This window comes from Ovis canadensis, chromosome 19, assembly GCF_042477335.2.
Source record: "Ovis canadensis isolate MfBH-ARS-UI-01 breed Bighorn chromosome 19, ARS-UI_OviCan_v2, whole genome shotgun sequence".
Taxonomy (NCBI): Eukaryota; Metazoa; Chordata; class Mammalia; order Artiodactyla; family Bovidae; genus Ovis; species Ovis canadensis.
Genome location: NC_091263.1, coordinates 58,836,462 through 58,856,617, shown reverse-complemented (window position 1 = coordinate 58,856,617; position 20,156 = coordinate 58,836,462). Strand labels below are relative to the sequence as shown.

Here is a 20,156-nt window from a genome sequence, read left to right as displayed (position 1 = left end):
CCTGAGCCTGACACTGGCATACAAATATGGAAAAACGCTTCTTCCGCTGGATGTTCTTAATAGGTGCAAGGAAAGAGAAGAGGACAGAAGTGAAATGAAACATTAGACCAGAGTTCTTCACCTGGGCCAGCGGTCTGCACAGACATTTTCACAACTATGTGCGGTTTTCTAAAGGGAACATTTCAAGATGCATGTGGCTTCAGGAAGGCAGGGGGCTAGGAACTATGAGAGGCCAAGTACCATGCTAAATTCTTAGTCCATGGTGGGCGCCTGAAGAGTTAGCACCCAGGACAGTGCACAGGTGGCCATGGGGATAAAAACACAAGCAGTTTGGATCAGAGCTCCTTTGCAAAGTCCACCTCTTTGCCCTCATGTCAGGGATAATCTCTCTGCACACAGCTTCTCTCCACGGCTGTGCCTTCACTAACCCTCTCCTTCCTCACGTCAGACTACAAGCATTCAACAGGCCAAGACAGTATCTCATCTGTTTGACCTGGGATGACTGTTGCTGCCCAAAGAGGGGGGACTTATGGTGGGTTAGTTGGGAGAGAATGAAATAACCCATGTGAAACATCATTACTGGTCAGCATCCCTAAAGTACTAGCAGATATTCATTCATCATATATGTATTTAGGACCTAATACAAGCCAGGCCTTAGGCTGGTGGTTCTCATCGTCTTCATCACTTATTGGTACCATATTTATCTCCCCAACACAGCACAGTACTCCACATACGTGAAAAGTGTTAGGTGCTCAGTAGTGTCTGATTCTTTGCAACCCCATGGACTGTAGCCCACCAGGCTCCTCTGTCCACGGGATTCTCTAGGCAAGAATACTGGAATGGGTTGCCATTTCCTTCTCCCATAGTAGGCCCCCAATAAATGCTATTTGAGTGAGTAAATAGAGATGGTCTCTGTGGTATACCAATTTATTCTTCAGCAAAGTTCTATCCCCTCTCCTGACCTCCATGGCTTGGTTCTGTCACTTGCTCTGGCCAATGGAACAGGGTAGACAGGACAATGTACTACTTCTGAGTGTAGACCTTAAGAAACATTGTGTATTTCTGCTTGCTCCTCTGGGATCTTTTGGTCTACACAGGAGAATATACATGTGGGTTAGCTCACAGACCTGCATGAGACAGAGCCACAGAAAACCTGCACCCTTGTGAGCATGAGAATAAATTCTTGATATTGCTTGCCCCTGAGATTGGGGTAGTTGTTACTCAGCAAAAGCTGACTGAGACATACTCCTATACCCATAACCAGAAATTTCAAGCAGAGAGTGGCTGGCCCTGGTTTCTCTTACAGTGGGATTTCAGCAACTAGGTCATTTTGTGGCTCTCTGTAGCACACTTTCTCTAAGCTGTTAATGTCCCATTTGGAGAAGATGGCAGGGGACACAGAGACCCATATTTTGGCCATCTTGGCACCTGACACAGAGTCAAACACAAAGCTTGTTCTTAGGCAGCGTCTGATGTATGAAAGGATGGGCTGGCTGTTAGCTCTGGTGGGAAGGAGCATTGTCAAAAATCACAGCAGGCAACAACTTGGGCCCAGACGCTCAAAGCCACTGGCTCTGCAGTCCCCAGTGTGGGAAGTGGAGCTGGTGGTGACAAAGAATCATTTCAGACCATGTGCAGCAGACCAAGGGGTAGTTATTGTAATGCGTTTTAGGAAACACATCATGGTATTTAGTGACTTTAGCACTCCTACTGCTCAGGATGAACCTAAGTTCAAAGCCAAACCAAAGAACAACTAGATAATTTAAAGAAACACAGTAAGTGAAAAATAACAGTGAAAGTGGTATGGGGATATGGGACACATAACTGCAGTTTAGGAAAACACTGGTCCTACTCAAGTCTCATTTTCCTACAAATCACAATCATAGCTAGCATTTTTGAGCACCTATATGATGCCCTGTTTCAGGAGTTTCACAGATACTATTTTATAAACTTTTCATAGCATCAGAAGCAGATACTATCATCTCCATTTCACAGGTGAGGTAACTCAAGCCAGGAGAGATAAAGAACTTGCCCAAGGTTAAGTGGCAGTGAGGGTGTGAACTCAGAGTGCTACCTTCCAGGTCCAATTATGTCCCTGGAGAACCTGGCAGCCAGGGACCTGCAGCGGTGGCCAAGCTTACCTGCAAAGCCTCGAACTTGACCCCAAACTCCTGACTCCCAGGCCAGTGCTCCCATGCCAGCTCCCATGGCAGGTAGTGAGAACACTGGGGGTTTATGGCAGGGGTGGGTGGGGTCTGTGAGAAACAAGGGAGAGAGGTATAGTAAATGCTACAAGGAAGACTTGGGAGGGAAGAGATAGGGACATAAATAAGGCTGACAAACAGAAGCAGGCACTCAAGGGATGCGGAACACTTAGAATATGGACAAAATTATTCAGAAAGAGAGGGCTGGCAGAGCAAGGGCTGGCACACACAGGCTGCTTTCTGAGCTCCTCCCAAGAGACCCACCCGCCATGGCTTCCCCAAGTGACATCCACGTGGTCTATATTTAGGCACTAAAGTCACCCATTGTTTCTCTCCCAATGGACGTGCAGGGTCACCACCCTGACCTTGCCCTCTCCGAGTCATACTGCTGAGTGTTCCATCAAGACAGGCCTTTTTTAGGATCTGGCTTGAGTCAATTTCCCCTTCCATGGCACCCACTCGGTGTTCTGGGAAAGGTGTAAAAGCATGGCTGGAACTGGGGCTCTAAAATGAAGGACTGACTTCTCTGTGTAGCACGCTGCTTCCTTCCCGCCACAAGATCCAATCAGGACCATGTTTCACTTGAGATATAAGATGTTTTTCAGCCCTATGGTTGCTGAGCTCTTAGACACTATGAATTCATTTCTCTGGGAGCCACTGACATCTATGGTCAGCAAGACCTGGGACATGGGTCATGTTTGCTGAGTGGGGGCTCTGTTCTCAGCACTGTCGTAAGTCACTTCACTTACTCCTCAAGACAACCCTATAAGGTGGGCACTATTGATTACCCCCACTTTACAAGGAGAAAACACATTGATAGGTTTGGTAACGTGCTTGGGATTACACAGCTGGCAAGAGGCAAATCTGGGACTGAAACCTACAACTACGTGGTTCTAAAACGCTGCCCTTAACTGTTACACTCCACCATTCCTGCACAGACCTCAGAAGATGGACTTATGAGACCATTCAAGGGTTTCTCCCTTCTCTTTCCCTCTACTCACATCCAGCTCCCAACTGCCTCTCCTACACCCAGACTCAACTCTTCCAGATCCCTGCTCTAGAGACTCTCAGAGCCAAGACATACAAATTTATTCAATACTATTTTCAAGAGCGGAATTAAGGTCAATAGCCAGGCAGCCAGGTACATTTTGAGTTCCAGTGCATATACCTGGGAAAATGTGTAAGTAAAAGCATTTATTAAATCACTTGACTTTGAAACAGGAAAGACAAGAGAACTATTTTTTACTTTTTGTTTAAAAGTCATACCTTAGATTCATATCAGAGTTGAAACGAGTTTAGAGACATCTCTGTTTGACAGGTGTGAAACTGAGTCCAGAGAAGGCAGTGACTTATCGCAGATGCCTCTTATGTAGGTGCCAACTGGACCAAGGCAAACATCCGCCAAAATGAGCTTATTTGCAAACGTTTTAGAGAGCAAAGTGTTATAGAAGATGCCACACTTGATACGAGATATATGAAGGGCCTTGTCATTAAAATCATCAAGTGCACCCATGGCCAAGAATGTCATTTCTGGATCCATTCTGCCTGAGCCTGAAGCCTGACCCACTGGTAACCATCAAGGAGATCAGAAGCAGAGTATCTATCCTTGCCACATCCAAGTTTTACCATCATCCCTGCAAAGCGGGGATGATGATAACAGCCAACCCCTACAGTGATGTAAGAATTTTATGAGCTGATGCAAGTAATGTGAACACTACCTAATACACATTAGCTATTACTGTAATATTTTAATATTATATTAACTATCCCTGAAGTATAGTAAACCATACAAAATAATTTCCATATCTAATAACTGCTATCCATATCTGTATTACTAATTTCCGTATCTCAAAGGCTTAAAATTAATTCTTTATCAGGGTGAGTGAATAGCGAGGTGAGTAACATGGGAAAGGAAAAACATAGCAAAATCACACATATCACATGAAAAGATTAAAAATGTATGTCTATAATGGCCATGTACAAGACTTGGAATTAGTATTACAAACATCAGTCTTAGAAACACAATTCTGGTGAAAGAAACAGAAAAAGCAATGAGGATTTTCTTGGACACATCGTTTTGGCTTATCCAAAGCTTTAACACTTACCCACAAACAAACAAAAGGAGTAGAGAGAGTAAAGCTTCAGGGCTCCTAATCACTCTTCTGCCCATGGAAACATAACATTTCCAGCCACTTCTTCTGAAATTACTCAGACAGGCACCAGTACTACTGATGAGAATACCAGTGAGTCTGAGTCTCCCCTGGTATTATCTGGCCTCGTCTTCCCAATGATGAACACATTCAAAACACCAGAATTTTAAGGAAACTTATGAAAAAAATTGCTCCACGCAGAATGAACTTCCAAAACTGAGTTTAGGCATCTTTCAATCCAAAGAAGAAAAGGTCATGAAAATCCACTTTGCTATTTTAACACACACACTCATACACTCACTTACTTTCTCCTTCCCATTTAATGAAAACCCGTGTCTTGTAAAAATTAAAATACTGGCATGATGGAGCAAAGAACGAAAGACCCCCTCCCCTTGCTCTCTTCCAATCACAGATGCTGAAGGAAGCGCTGACAGTGAGGCACTCCACATAACTCACCGTCCCCACCAAGCACAAACATCTGTGGTCTTGAGCACAACCGCACAGCTCTTTTCTGATTCATGTACTTCAGCTAGGCAGAAGTGTGCCTCCATCGTCCCAGGTGCTCTGAGCGCCTCCTTGATCAGTTTCTTGGGAGATGCAGACAGCTGCCCCCTCCCACACCTCAGCTCCTGGAATGGTCCAGCCAGGCTTGGGTGGGAACTGAGAGCCCGTCTACCCCTGGTCCTGCTGCAGGGAGCTTACCTGAGTGCGAACAAAGAAGCAGCACCACACCATGGGGCGCTCCGACCTCATCCACACAGAGTCCTCCGCCCCTAACTGCGGCGGCGCCCTTCGGACGGGATTCTCTGAGCAGAGCAGAGCATGCTTTCCCTCAAGGAACTCCTCCCCACTACTTGGGCTGTACGACAGGAAGTGACAGGGGGCCATCAGTTACATTGTCAGACGCCGAGAAGCACACCAGCCCAGAGCTCCCCACCTCCAGCGGTTTCCTTGCCTGCTGCTGCTTTTTCAGAGCACCCTGCCTCCTGGCATTCAAAGGCACACCAGAAACTCAGTTTCTGGCTGGCAACTCCCAGCCTGTAAGGAACAACAATGCTTAAGCGGGTCCCCACCTAAAGCCGTGCTGGGCATTCCGGCAACTCTAAAGGGCTCACTGCCAGGATACCATGCTTTGTAGACCCAAACGTTGGGGTGAAATGGATAGAGAAGGGACACTGGGAGGAGAGCTGTGTATGTGCTCAAAGAGGAATCAACAGTCCACTTGAACTTCACCCAGGAGTCAGGGCCCTGCCTGGCATGCAAAGTCTACGCTGAATCCTAATTTCATAGCAACTCAACAAATGAGGGTGATGGTAAACACTCCACCCATCCGTTCCTTTCTTTTTTTCCTAGACAAATTTTCTCTTCAGAGACCCTTCAAAAGAGTTGCTTCTAGAAACCTCTCTTTCAGCTTTTAACAGGACTAACAAAAGGCCTTACTGCTCGCCTCCGAGTCCTGACGGAAACAACTCGTGGCTGACATTTCTCATTTTATGAACTGGGGATCTCACCAATGAACACCGTGCCCTAGTCCCTTGCCTTTGACAAGACCCAGACTTATTGGGTGAGACAGTCATGTGAACTACAAGGTTTCAGATGGAAACCGTGCCTATTCAACCCTTCACCACAAACAAATCAACACCCTTACCCTCCTAGCACAGTGGCAGAGGGACTTGAACCCAAGCAGACATAACTCCAGGGTAGCTTTCAATTCTTAATTTTTATTTTTTAGTTCTGTAACAGGGTGGGTATTCGATTTGCAACCATCTTTCTAACTGTAACTTTCAGCAGAAAGATTTAGCCCAGGACTCCTCAAGACATTCTTATAAATGCACAGATTTTTAAGAGCCTTTGCCTGTCTCAGCCCTGAGTACAATGGGGGGGACTCATCAAAGACAGAGGGTTCATTTGATAAGCTTCAATCCAAGACTCAACCTCAGAGCTTAACAGAAATGCTCTACCCGCCCATTCTTGGGCCAGCAGCCGGGTGCTAACATTTGGTCTCTGAAGAGTGAGTTACATAAGCATGCTATGGAAGGATGCGCCAGGCTGTGGCAGTGCAAAGATGAACCAAAGATGACCAGAAACAAAACAAATGCTGCCAGGAATTTGCAAAAAGCGTTGAGGGAGCCAAGAAATTACTGAGCCTGGCAAATGCATTTTTCATAGGGACAAATTCTGGGAAGGCTTCTTAGAGCCAGAGACACATGGGCAGGATTCTGAGGGGTGTTCAAGGGCAAGGGCAGTGGGGTGCAGACCCATATGAGCGCTTAGGAAGAAAGGCAAATACTTTGAAAGTACTGCTATGACAGGCCTGCATCCTGCTTCAGAGAGCGTGACGGGGGTCCCACCTGTCTGGGGAAAGAGGGAAGTGAAATCACTGTGAAAAGGCTCAAGCCCTTCAGGCAAGCATGTGGGTCACCTCAAGGCCTATATGTGGTACCTCCTTGGCCAGGTACCCAGGAAACACTTGGTAAAGTGTGAAAATCAAACAGCGGTGTCCACAAAAAATGGGCTTCAGGTAGTCCTCAGGATCCTCTATTTTCCAAAGCCAGACCACCCACAAAGCAAACCTGGGGTAAGCAGTGCTATGGTGGGGAGGGGAAGTGTTCCTAAAAAGGCTTCCTGCTCTGGCCTCGTGCATAGAAAAGGTCCTGATTTGTATAGGCCTGTAAATAAGCTAAGCTTAACCAGCCCTGGCAGTAGCTCAGCTAATGAAAAATGCCAATTCTCTGAGGACCAAGGACCAAGGGTTCTTCCCCATAAGTGCAGGCACTGGAATCCTGGAGGAATTTCCCTCTGCAGGGGCCTCAGCCACCAAGACCAGGGTCCACCCCAGGCAGGAGCCAAAGGCAATGTGAGGTGATCACAGGGCACTGGAGTTTCTTTCTTTCCTGGGGGAGGAAGGGTACATTCACATGAACGAATCCTAGAATGATTAAGCCTAACTTCCGGGCTGCTGACTGTGAATGAGAAAGAAGAATCGAAACCTGTGGGCTGCAGTACTTTGTGGAAGAGGTGAAACTTGAGTGGGCTCTGGGGCAGGTAGCCACAGCAGAGGGAGGGAGGGCGGGAGGACCAGCAGAGCCCCTGACAGGAGATAAAGGGCACAGCCTGCAAAAGGGAAGGGAAGAGCCGGGCGCGGCCCTTCCCTCTGATGCCCCGGCTATGACAGGAAGAACAACTCCCGTAATGAGATCGCCTGGGCAGAGGGCACCTCGGAGGCGTAAGTTCACTTTGAGCATTATAATGAGAGCTTATAAAGGTATGGGATGTGGGTTTTCTCCACATGGCATCTAAGATACCATGGACTATTCAAACACGTTTTTCTACTGATATTTACGTTTTAAAAGTACCCTAGTGTCATTATAATACATTCGAACCACACAGAAGTATATAGTGTAACAAGTGAATCTTCCCAAAGGCCTCGATTTTTGCCTCACCACAATCCCACTTGCCAGAGGCACTGTGTCAAAACCAGAGGCAGATAAGTGAAAATTGCTCAGTCATGTCCGACTCTTTGTGACCCCATGGACTACAGTCTGCCAGGCTCCTCTGTCCATGGGATTCTCCAGGCAAGAATACTGCAGTGGGTTGCCATTTGGGGGTGAACAAACCTAAACGCCTTTAGGACAATGGGGGTAAGGGATGGGAAAGAAGTGGCTTGGCAGGCATTGGACACCACTGACAGTACTTGCCTTAGGAAAGTTCCAGCTTACTGGAGTCCCAAGGGACTAATGGCGCAAGTGAACAGACATTCCAATTTTTCAAGAGAAGCTGGGAATTTAGGATTTTACATGAAATTTCCCAATTTTTAATTGCTGGCAACTAATTCATCTTTTTTAAAAATTCTATGCAAGCCACACAAAGCACAGTTGCTGGTGGACTTGACCCAAGGGCCACCAGTTTGCTACCATTGCTGGTGATCCTTTAGACATTTCCTTCCATGTAAACACACGTAAACTTGTGTTTTATCACTTTTTAAATACATTTGTCCAACATGCAAAGCTTTAAACGTTACTTTAGCACTTGCTTTCTTCACTTAATATCATCTTTCCACATTGTTCACATCTTGGACTGCTCTGCAAAGCATGGTACGGGAGCACCTTTGTTCATCAGCTCCTGCCCTGTGGACAGTCAGCAAGCGTTAAGAGACACACGTGAAATGTCACCTCTCAGTTGCTCATTCCTGACAATGTAACTCATGATGAAAGTGCACCTGTGCACAGATATTAAAAAGTCCTAAAGCCATAATTACTGAAACCATTAATGATGACTGCAGATTTTTAATGTTTTAATATGAGAATTTTAAAATTTGATCCTCGCAACTATCTCCAGGTGGGCCTTCCTATTATCTCTACCATATAGATTTTTTTAAAACTTGAGACTCAAGCTGGTGGTGTGAGCCTGCCCCAGAGGGCCTAGAGGTGGCAGGGTTTGGTGGGGAGCCAGGTGGGCTGACCTCAAAGCGCCGGCTGTCTGCATATAGCCGTAGGACAGATTGCCCAACACTCGCCCTGGGATAGCCAGAATCTGACATACAGCAAATGTTGACTGCAAACCACTGGAGGAAAGAAGGACCGCTAACAAACAGGACAATTCAGTTCTTATAAAGAAAAGCCCCACTTTAAGGTTCTACTTCATACTCAGTCAAAGTATATTCTACATAAATTAGAGTGAGATGTTAAAAAGGGGAAAAAAAACAAAAACAAAAAACTATGAAATTCTGGGGGTGGGAGTTCTCAGGGTATGATACTTTTCTTTAAATATGTGAAACCTGAATCATTAGATATTGTCAATGGGAAACTACCTAGAAGGCACCTATAGGTTTGCAAAAAAGGTCCCTGTTCTTCCACACCTGGTGAATAACTGCAGTGGTAGCTACTTCTTATTGAACTCCAAAGAGACTAGCACCAAAATAGGGGCCTCATTAAGATCGCACCCCTCCCCCACTTCCTTGTGTCACTAGAGCTCAAAGTGATGTGTTTCTTATGCTGTTAGCCTATTAACTTATAGCAAGAGCTGTTGCGAGGTTTCAAGCCACTTTCTCACGAAAAATATTATTTTAAAAAATTCACTAGGGCTGTCATAAGTTCATTTACATAAAACAAGATGGTGAGATTTCAGCAGAATTATTTCTTCATTAAAAGCTGGTGACTAATGGTGGTTGTTTCCATTCAAATGTTTATTCTGATTTCTTTTATTCAACCTCTTTCCTATTTGCACCCAAGAAGCCATAGATTTCACAAAAGATCAGAAGTTGTCTGGGAATTTCAGGGCTTGTGACCATATCCCAGTTGATGCCTTACATTTTAAAATAATTCCACAAATTGAATTGAAAAATAGGTAGTAAAACAATCCCATTAAAATGGAGTAGAAGCAGTAACCAAATTAAAATAGTATACTGCACCTTGCTTGAGCCAAGTTTCCAACGTTAGAAACGTGTTACATCACAGATCTTAGTTCCTGAGGCTGTTGTCAAATTCAAATTAAGACTGAGAAGAAACGAAATTTATGCTGTGGTGGAGAGGGGAGGTACAGGAATACTCTTTGGTATTACTAGGTTAGCAGGAAGGCATAATGCATGGCAAGCCAGTAGGAAATAAAGAGAACTTCAAAGTAATTTGGAGCCTGGGAGTTTACTTGTGGTCACACATTTTTATTGCATAATTTCATATCTACTCCTTGGTGCTGGAAGTGTGGTTAAATTAAGCAAAACTTGAACAAGCTGGGGCATCCTGGGGGAGCAGGTCCAGACTCCACACCAGGCCAGTGTTGGTTGGAGGCAAGATGGTTTGACTTAAGAGACTGTCACCATTTGAAAATGCTGATGTTCTTCTAGAGCCCTCCTTAATACTGCAGCTCAACAAGATAACAGCATGCCGAGAAGAATGTGGGAGCAGACCTGGCTGCCCAGGGTCAAGAATGAATAAATAGAAAAGTCTTCATCTATTGCTGCAACACAAGAACTAAAAATAAATGAGGCTTGAACACGGAGGTCTCAACAGATTGCTAATCCTGAGGGCTTGTCTTGCTTGTTTTGTTATGAGCAATAGCTTGAATCAGTTTTTTTCTCTAAACAAATCTGAACTTTTATTTATCACATTTCTGACATGATTTTGGCAACCAATACATAGACAGCTATTTTAAAAAGCAAATGAAAAATAAGGAGAGCCATCTTCTGATGTGCCCTGTGAAACAGCCATTAACCTAGGCTGGTCCTTGGGGTTCTACCTCCTTTAAGAACATGAGCAAGGAAGCCTGAAGAATTTCTGCGTGGAGCAGACTGGGGCGCTTCCAAGAAGCTCACTCAATTTCTTAGAAATGTGAATACCCTGAATACAGTTTTTTCAAAGGACTGTCAAGTACTCTTTGTTAAACTATCAGTTAAAAGTGAAACTCCAGCAGGTTGCTGACCTCTAACCAGTTCTTAGGAAAAAAAAAAAAAAAAACAAAGTTTAAAAACTGATTAGATGATATCAGTCAGCCAAAGAGCTTCCTTCCTTGGAAATGAGACTTACTCTTTGACGTTAAACTGTCAAAACTGGTTAGAAGTAGAAAATCTAAATATGAGGAGGGTAGTACTCCTACCACTTGAATACTCAGGGGGCATTTGGAAAGTAATTTGCTTATATCAAAAAACACATTGAGACAAACTGAATGTCTGAGTTAAAAATACATAACCAAAGCAGAAATCATTCTTTTAAAAAAGTGTCTCGCTAGTGTTTTGACTCCAGATATCTCCTTAGGGATAATTTCTGGGAACACCTGGCTGGCTGGAATGATGGACAGTAAATGAATAGGGGAGCTCTGTGATATTTGGCTCTGCCGTTTACTAGTTGAATGATCTGGTAAGTCACTTCCTAACTTCCTTGACTCTTAGTTTTCTCATCTGTAAAACAGGAATAATGATTTTTCAAGCAGAAAAGGAAGGGTTTTGGCGTCATTATAGATACTGTTTCAGGTCTTCCTCTGAGCACACTGAAAAGTTGCTACCAAATCTAAGATAGCTTCGTTTTCATCTTGATTTGAAAGAGAGTAAGAAAAAGGCAAAGGAAATTGGCAATTTCTCATTTTTTTCCCTCTTCCTTCCAATAGGCGGGAAAATGGAAAGGTGGTTAAAACTCAAGCCCCATTTATTTTTTAGATGTTATAATGCTAACTTCTTTGAAATCCTTGTGTCCATCAAAAAAATTTAAAGCTTCAATGAAAACACTTCCAACAAAATACCAAGAGATTGAAAAGCATGTATACACACATGACTCAGAGCGTCATTCTGCCTACACAACAGTGAAAGTGGTTTTTTTTGTTTTTTGTTTGGTATATATCTGTATACTAGAAGAATAAATATTGCCACTTTTCCCCTTAAGTCCAAATCAAAAAGGAATCACCCAAACACTGGAAACTGGCAAACCAAGTGGGAGGTAGTCAGAAAAGCCTTCCTTCCTCCCAGCTCCCACCCGAGGGAAGCTGATTCTGGGTGGAAGCTCAATGCCTCCTCCCAGTTAGGGCTCTGCCCCGAGGCTGTCCCTTTAAATCAGACTTCCTGGTAAGACTCAGAGATTTCCGCATGCAGCTTCCTGGAGACAATATAAGATAAACAATAAACTTTGCAGCAAAATCTTAGACAATAAGCCCCACGTGGCCATAACAAGAAGCAATTATAAGCGCTGACAATGGCCAGGGCATTTCCAACAGGAATGCAAATCTGTGATAAACATGGGAGAAACATGCTTCCCCACACACCTGCACAAATGAAATTAATTTCCAAAAAAAAAAAAAAAGCTCCTAGCCTCTCATCAGACTGAGAAATAGCTGCTTCCAAATTTGGCACTGCTTTTTGAAAAATCAGTGTCTAAGAGAAAAGCAATCAGGTCTTCCTTAAAGTGCCACTGCCTATTAGACGCACACTGTTGAGGCCATGGGACCGTGTGAGTCACTTACTCCGTGTCTCTGTGAGGGACATTCATCACCCTCGGGATGCTCTGCAGCTCACCTCCCCACCCCAGGATAAGGGAAGCCCCACTTCAGGAACGAGAGCCCACATTCTACCAGAGGAGACGAGGGCGCCATACACTTGCTTTCCCAGTTTCCCTGGCCGCTGGGCACGAGTGAGGCACTGGCAATCGGAGACTCCCACCGCAGACTGGGCAGAAGCTGGCAGGGAAAGCAGCGGGGATACTGCAGGCTGTTCTGGTGAGGGTGGGGGCAGCTCGCAGAGGTGGCAGTGAGGGCAGGTTGAGTAGCCGTGTCCTGTAACCAGCGCTGGCGGGGCAAACCATGGTATGTATGCACACCTGCCCAGCAGTGGCAGCCGCGGTAATCTTGCAGGAAATGTTTGGTAGTATAATTTGGGTTGTTCCCGATTCCCTGATCCTTCCTAAATTCTCTGAGCTTCCGATTTCCAGTCAATTCTTTTTCTGCTTAATCAGTCACAGCTGGGTTTCCTTGTTAGGAGTTAGTTCACGTGCACAGAACACAGGACGGGCTAAAGCCAGAGGAATCCAGAAACCAATCCCAAAGAATGATTCTGAGCATAAGGGCTGAATATATTCTTTCACACTTCCAATTCAGTCCAATTACTGCCCTTCAGCCTGCAAGGCCCTGTATCACTCGGCCCCTATCTCCCTGCTGGACCCCAATCTCACTCTACTCTCCTCCTTCCTCCTAAGCTCCAGGCACACATGCTGTTCCTCATCAGATTCTTTTCTGCCTCAGGGCCCTTGCACTTTCTCTACTGCAAACTGTTTCCTCCAACTCTTCATACTGCAGCCGCGTCTTCCTTATAGTTCAGTCCCAGCTTACAGGAAGCCTTCAATGACCAGTCTGTCTAAAGGACCACATCCCACACATCACCATCTTGTCCTTTATCACAACACCCTATTCATTTCCTTTCCAGCAGACATCCTGTGATTAATTTATTTCATTATTAATAACAATAACAACCACCATTGATCAAGAGGCTTGTTCCATGCCAGACACTAGATGTGCTCTTGCTGTTGTTCAGTTTCACTAAGTCATGTCCAGCTCTTTGTGACCCCATGGACTGCAGCACACCAGACTTGCCTATCCTTCACTATCTCCTGGAGTTTGTTCAAACTCATGTCCACTGAGTTGGTCATATTATCCAATCACCTCATCCTCTGTCACTCCCTTCTCCTCCCGCCCTCAATCTTTCCCAGCATCAGGGTCTCTCCCAGTTAAGTCAACTCTTTGTATCTCAGTGGCCATGTATTGGAGCTTCAGTCTTTTCAATGAATATTCAGGATTGATTTCCATTAGGATCAATTGGTTTGATCTCCTTGCAGCCCAAGGGACTCTCAAAAGTCTTCTCCAGCACCACAATTCAAAAGCTCCAATTCTTCAGTGCTCAGCCTTCGTTATGGTACAACTCACATCCATACATGACTACTGGAAAAATGACAGCTTTGACTATACAGACCTTTGTTGGCAAAGTGATGTCTCTGCTTTTTAATATGCTGTCTAGATTTGTCATAGCTTTCCTTCCAAGGAGCAAGCATCTTTTAATTTCATGGCTGCAATCACCATCTGCAGTAACTTTGGAGCCAAATAAAATAAAATCTGCCACTATTTCCACTGTTTCCACTTCTATTTTCCATGAAGTGACAGGAATGGATGCCATGATCTTAGTTTTTTGGATACTGCTTTTTCACTTTCTTCTTTCACCTTCATCAGAAGGCTCTTTAGTTTCTCTTCATTTTCTGCCATTAGAGTGGTATTATCTGCATACCTGAGGTTGTTGATATTTCTCCCAGCAATCTTCATTTGTGAATCTCCAGCTTGTGATTCATCCAGCCTGGCATTTTGCATGATGTACTCTGTATATAAGTTAAATAAGCAGGGTGACAGTATACAGCCTTCATGTACTCCTTTCTCTATTCTGAACCAGTCCATTGTTCCATGTCCAATTCTAATTGTTGCTACTTAACCTGCTTACAGGTTTTCCAGGAGACAGGTAAGGTGGTCTGTATTCTAACATGTCTTTAAGAATTTCCCACAGTTTGTTGTGATCCACACAGTCAAAGGCTTCAGACATTATATTAAACTCATTCAATTCTATGGTCACCCTATGAGATAGGTACTTTTTTTTATCCTTCACTGACAGATAAGGAAATAGGCTCAGAGGGGTTAAGGAATTGTTCAAGCATGGCAGTGATGCAAAGAGGTTTTGAACCCAGGCCTGCAATAAGGGATCATTACCATAGGGCTCATTCAAGCAGCTGTCTGACAGCAATGGAATGAGACACGACCACAATGCAGGCTCTGGAGCCACAGGGCTGACCCAGCTCTCATGGAGCCCATAGCCTCACATTTCAGATCTTATACCACATGTTCTGTCTATTTTCCATGGATCCTCCTTATGGAAAAAATGCAGCCAGGTGTGTGTAAAGAGGGTGAGGAAGTCCTTCACTCAACAGAGAAGAGCCTAGCTCTGCGCTGAGTCAACATACAAAAACACCACGGAGATGCTCACAGGCCAGGGACACAGGCCTGCCAACAATGCTGGCTGCTCACCCTGCCACTTTCCACAGTCCTGGAGCACCAGTCACACAGAGGGATCACCAGGGACTATTCTCACGTTTCCCCTGAGTGAAAGCACCATTTGAACAGGGTGTTGGGAACGTGCAGGAGTTGCCAGGCTGAGGGGAGGAGGACCAGAACAAAGGAGAGGAGGCGGGACAGCACGGTTCATCCAGGAAGAGGTGACATGTTCAAAGGGCCTGTGGAAGGGACAGGGTGGGAAGGCCAGGAGACAGAAGGCTGGAACCAAGGTAGGCATGCCAAGAGAAGGCTGGAACCAAGGTAGGCATGCCAACTCTATCCTGTAGAAAATGGGGCAACACGAGTTTTTTTGGCAAGAACAGACATGACTAGATAAAAAATTTTTTTTCTATCAGTAACAGTGCCATGGCTATATAACACGGGTGAGATGTTCTGGTGCTCTATTTGCTACATATTTAAAGTACACGTGCATGAGCTAAAAGCCAGGAACTGTAACAAACACCACCGAGAATTCCATGTCTATGCTTCCTGACTCTGTCCCTCTGTTATATGAGAAGTGAGATAAATTTGCCCTTGCAACAAGAGTTAAGCACAGCCATCCCCTCCTGAACTGTGAAACTACACAGAGCTTTCACATCTGTAATTTATGGAGAAAAGAAGGAATTCCCCTGCTACTTGACTGTACAACTTCAACCACCTCTGCCCTCATTCCCCCAGTGGGATAATAAGAACCTCACCTCTGGGTTGTGTCATCATTAAAATGAAAGACTGACTCTTATTTATTGTTAAGAATGTTTGAGTCCACACAAAGAGCTTCCTATGCTGAAGGAGTCTCTGCGGAATTCAGGAAGAGTGCCCAGAGAGACCTTCTGAGGCTCAGTGAGACCAGTACACAGTCACAGGGAATGGTATCCTAAGTCTGCAGCTGAGGCGGTCAGGGAGCACCAAGGCCAGCCGAGATGGTGAGGGCACAGCATCCGGAAAGTAGGTCGGACATCAGTGGAGGCAGTTTAGCAGGACTAGGTAAAGGACTTCTAAGCCAAGCAACCTGGATTCAAATCTCAGTTCGATTACTTACTGTGTTGCCTCGGGCAATTTGCTTAATTTCTCTGTGTCTCAGTTTCATCATCTGTTAAATGAGGATACTAAGAACACCCACCACAGATCGGTGTGAGGATCAAACAAATCAGTGCCTGGCACATGCTAAGTAACAGTAGCAGCTTTTAGAGACTGTGTATGATAAACAGTGAAATTTACAGCAGGATCATGGATACTAAACACCCACACGGGACAACAAAAAGCAAGTATCAGTGCTGACAGTGGCTAGGACATTTTCAATAGGAATGCGAATCTATGCAAATAGCTGTTGCTACTATCATTATTTCAAATATATAATATTTTTTATAGTATATAATCATGTATCTTGAATAAAACTTTGGGTTTAACTTAAATATTGGGTTAGGCCACAAAGTTCGGTTGAGTTTTTCCATAAGATGTAATGGAAAAACCTGAACGAATTTTTGGTCTATATTATATAATATTACATGTTACATAACAATATGTAATGTTGCATAACAATATTACATAACACTGTGCTACAGGACATGTAATTATTACCTAATATAGTAATATAACTATTTTATTATGATTGGTTGTAACCTAATTGAAGAAAGAATGTGTCAACAACAATGAAGGGTCTGAGGAGGGGAGCCACAGTAGCTTGTGCAGTGACTTTTGATCCCCTTCGGGGAGAGTGACCGTGACATCAATGTGGACGCCAGAGCCAATTTGCTGGGTCAGAGTCTGGGATCTGCCACCCATGAACTGCATGCTTGGGAAAGTTACTTAGTCCTTGAAACCTTGAGTTTTTCATCTCTGCAAAGGAGATAACAATATTAAATTCTTAGAGTTTGTACCAAGCACCGGTGCTGAAATTTATGTTTTCACAGAAAATCTTTCCAACAGTCATGTGAATCATATACAATTATGATGTCTATTTTACAAGTGAGAAGACCCACAGCTCTGAGATGTTAATGAAATCACTAAAGGACACACAGAAAGTCTGATGCAAGCCAGCACTCTAAGCCAGCCCTCAAGTTCTGCAGATGCAAGAAGCATGAGAAGGATGTACCACAGCTCCTCTGCAGGACGAGAGAGGAAACTCCTGTGTGCACAGGAATTACCCTTTAAGAAGGGTGTGTGTTTTTCACTGCAGATCCCTACCCTTCAGGCATTTGCTAGGCAATGAGATTCCCGGCTGTTAAACACCTATTATTCACCAGGCATCTTGCTGAATGTCCCATCGCATCACTGACATCTCATCACCATGGCAACGCTCTGAGACAACGACTGGAGCACACTGGGGCTCAGAGAGGTTGAGCTCCTGGCCCACGGTCACCGAGCTTGTCAGTGGCAGCATCCCACCACACATCTGTGTCTGTCCTACTTTCACACAGGCTTGGAGAGAGGTTCTGAAAACACCCCTTAATGTCCTTCACACGCCCCTCTCCCCCTCATTACCTCCTACTCTGAAAGCACAGAGCTACTTACTCTGTACCAAGATAATGATGATGGGGGCCGAGCAAGGCCATGGCACAAACTATAATTACTACAGACAACAATTTGCATTCCAAATCTGAAATGTACTCAGGGCATCACTGGAGCCCTGTAATCAGTTTAGCCTCTCCCCAAATTTCTCTGGAAATGAAGACCTACTCAAGAAACTGAGACATGGCGGGGGGTGGGTGTCTGTTGGAAAATATGCCTCTGCCCCCAGCAAACTGCCACCTGAGGAAAAACCATGCCAAAAAGTGGCCAAGGCTGGGCGGGATCGAATCCCCAGAGAGGTCAAATTCCTCCTCTGTCACAGAACAAAGAAAACAACACCCAGGACAGTGGACACACTGAGCAAGACTGGTAAATACTGAAAGGCAGGAAACACATTACATAACACATGGGCCTCAGTGCAAGGCACATGGACACCCATCCCTCCTCTATCACTGCTGTCTTGCCGATGAGTCCTGTGTCAGGGTGAGGGGGCCTTCCCACCACAGGGCCCCCACAAGCTCAGCAGAGGTTTATGATATGCACACTGTGAGAAAAAATACAACCTCTGCTTTGGAGAAAGAGCTCCCAGAGAACCTTTCCATGAACACAGACTGCTACGATCTGGGTGCCCCCGGGTGGAGAAGGAGGGTGAGGCCGGAGGAGTGGGGGTGGAAGATCCCAGAATTCTCAACCCTGCCTGTGGCTTCTTTTACTCTTATCTGAACCACAGAGGCATTTGCACTAATAATTACGGCTCCTGGGTAAGTTTCTAAAGTCCCGGCTACTTGTGGACTGGGATTCACCATAGCTCCACCTTCTTTTACTAGAGAAGGCAGACAGACCACACGTTCATTTCCGTCACCCCTGATCCTGACTGAAGATTGGCACGTGGAACCTCTACTGAGATGACGTTACATCTCCAAGACTGCCCCAAAATCTAGAGTGTTTCTCACACTTTAACGTGCCCTCAAATCCCCCGGGCATCTTGAGAAAAATGCAGATGCCGATTCAGGTCTGTGGTGGGGCCTGCGATTTGGCAGTGCTCCCGAGCTCTCAGGTGCTGTTCCTGTTACTGCCCCATGGACCACACGCCAAGAACCTTTGCTAGGTCACATGCTAGTGGCTTAAGCACATAGGAAAAAAAGAAAAATTCATTATTTCCTATGTTTCCACCGTCACGATGTCAAGTGGTATCTTTGTTCTAAGACCATGAGCGAAGAAGTAAATTCAGGCACTATGCATCTTCAAAGTTTTTATTTCCAAGTTATCTCAGTGGTGGTTAACAGGATGCCTGTCTTTGCAGGAAAACCTTGTTGAAGGCTATTAACTAAGGAAAATCCAGCAGATTGTCCCTTGGCCCAAGCTTCTGGAAAAGCCCTGGGTTCTCTGAGGTTCAGAGGGCAACACAGTTGAACACTGTGCTTTCACGAGCATTCTCATCACTGATGTTTCTCTCCTTGTCAGCAGAGCGGCCAGTCCACTGTGTTCTAGAGGCTGAGCCACCTGCCCCCTTAGCCCACCAGCATAGCTAGGGACCTCTTAAGAGCTTGAGCACTGTCTCCTCAGTCACAGGTTACACCATCCCAACCAGACAGGCACCCTAATAAAATCATCCAACTAATTCAACACATGTTTTCTTTTTTTAATTTTCTTAACTGGCTAGAGCTGGCTGCCCTGTCCCGTTATGCAAACAGTACACAGTGAATTGTTGATAGCATCTCCTTACCGTTGCCAACATAAACCCTGCCAGGCCAGCAGAAATGAGCCCAGTGACTCTAAGCAACAATAGTTGCATGGGTTTGTTTACATAAACACAACTAACAACAGGTGAAAATGTTTTTATCTCCCCCTATTGCTAAACCAGAGACTTCTGAAATTGAGTTCTGGAAATAAAACCAAATGTCAAATGTGAGAACAGAAGGCAGTTTAGTGGTGAACACCCGGAAAGCCAACTCTGTGTTTCCTACACAAACACACATGTAGACACAGATTTTTGTACCACTAAATCAACTAACTTATTTGTATTGTCTGTTTCTTGCCTCACAGTAAAGATTTTTCTTTCCCATTCTTGTCCCCTGCACTTTTGGGCATTTGCCTTTTGACTTGGGTAGCAGAAATATTTCTTAATATATTAAATAAGTTTAATATCATTAAATAACATAAAATTACACATAAGAGATATAAGAGGCAACACTAGTCTCTAAATCAAAACCCTAAAATAGGAAAAAAAAAATGCCAGTAGAGAAGGGAAGAGAAATCGACATTTCTTAAAGTAGAGAGATGATGTTCAAAGAGTAGGTAGGCTCCAGGGAGGGAGCCTGTGATATACCACGTCAGAATGACTAACGAAACAAGATGGAGAAGCCACTTCCTGAGCAATGGGTGTTGGAGAAAATGAAGAGCAAAGTGAGGACAAGCTGTTGAGCGGCACACATGCAGGGCCTCTGAGTCACTCTGGATAATGAGATGAGTATATTTTTAAAAGAAGGAAAAAAGACACGACATCAAGACTGTTAGACTAGGCAGCAAGAGGCTTTATTATGTATCAGGAACAGCAAATCTTGTCCATTTGTACCAATTCTGTAGGCTTGAAAAGACCATTGCAGTCTCAAACTTTTTCCTTCCTTGAGAGAGAAGCTTTAGAATTTGGCAATGAACTTGGTGATGTCTGGCAAAGATCAGCCCTGAGAAAAACACCTTCGATTTTCACTACACAAATATTACAACGGGA

At 44.7% G+C, this 20,156-nt stretch overlaps 1 protein-coding gene across 4 annotated transcripts in view; it reads right to left on the bottom strand.

Moving 5' to 3' along the window:
• Positions 1–20,156, bottom strand: part of ARHGEF3 (Rho guanine nucleotide exchange factor 3) — a 311,112-nt gene that overhangs the window by 169,022 nt on the left and 121,934 nt on the right. Inside the window, exon 1 of one of the 4 annotated variants that reach the window (XM_069560634.1) lies at positions 5,057–5,333. The exons of the other annotated variants lie outside the window; for them this stretch is intronic. Within the exon in view, the coding sequence (XP_069416735.1) occupies positions 5,057–5,242 (186 nt within the window). The 5' untranslated portion in view covers positions 5,243–5,333. Of the gene's footprint in view, positions 1–5,056; positions 5,334–20,156 lie in introns of those variants that run through there. 4 annotated transcript variants of the gene reach the window in all.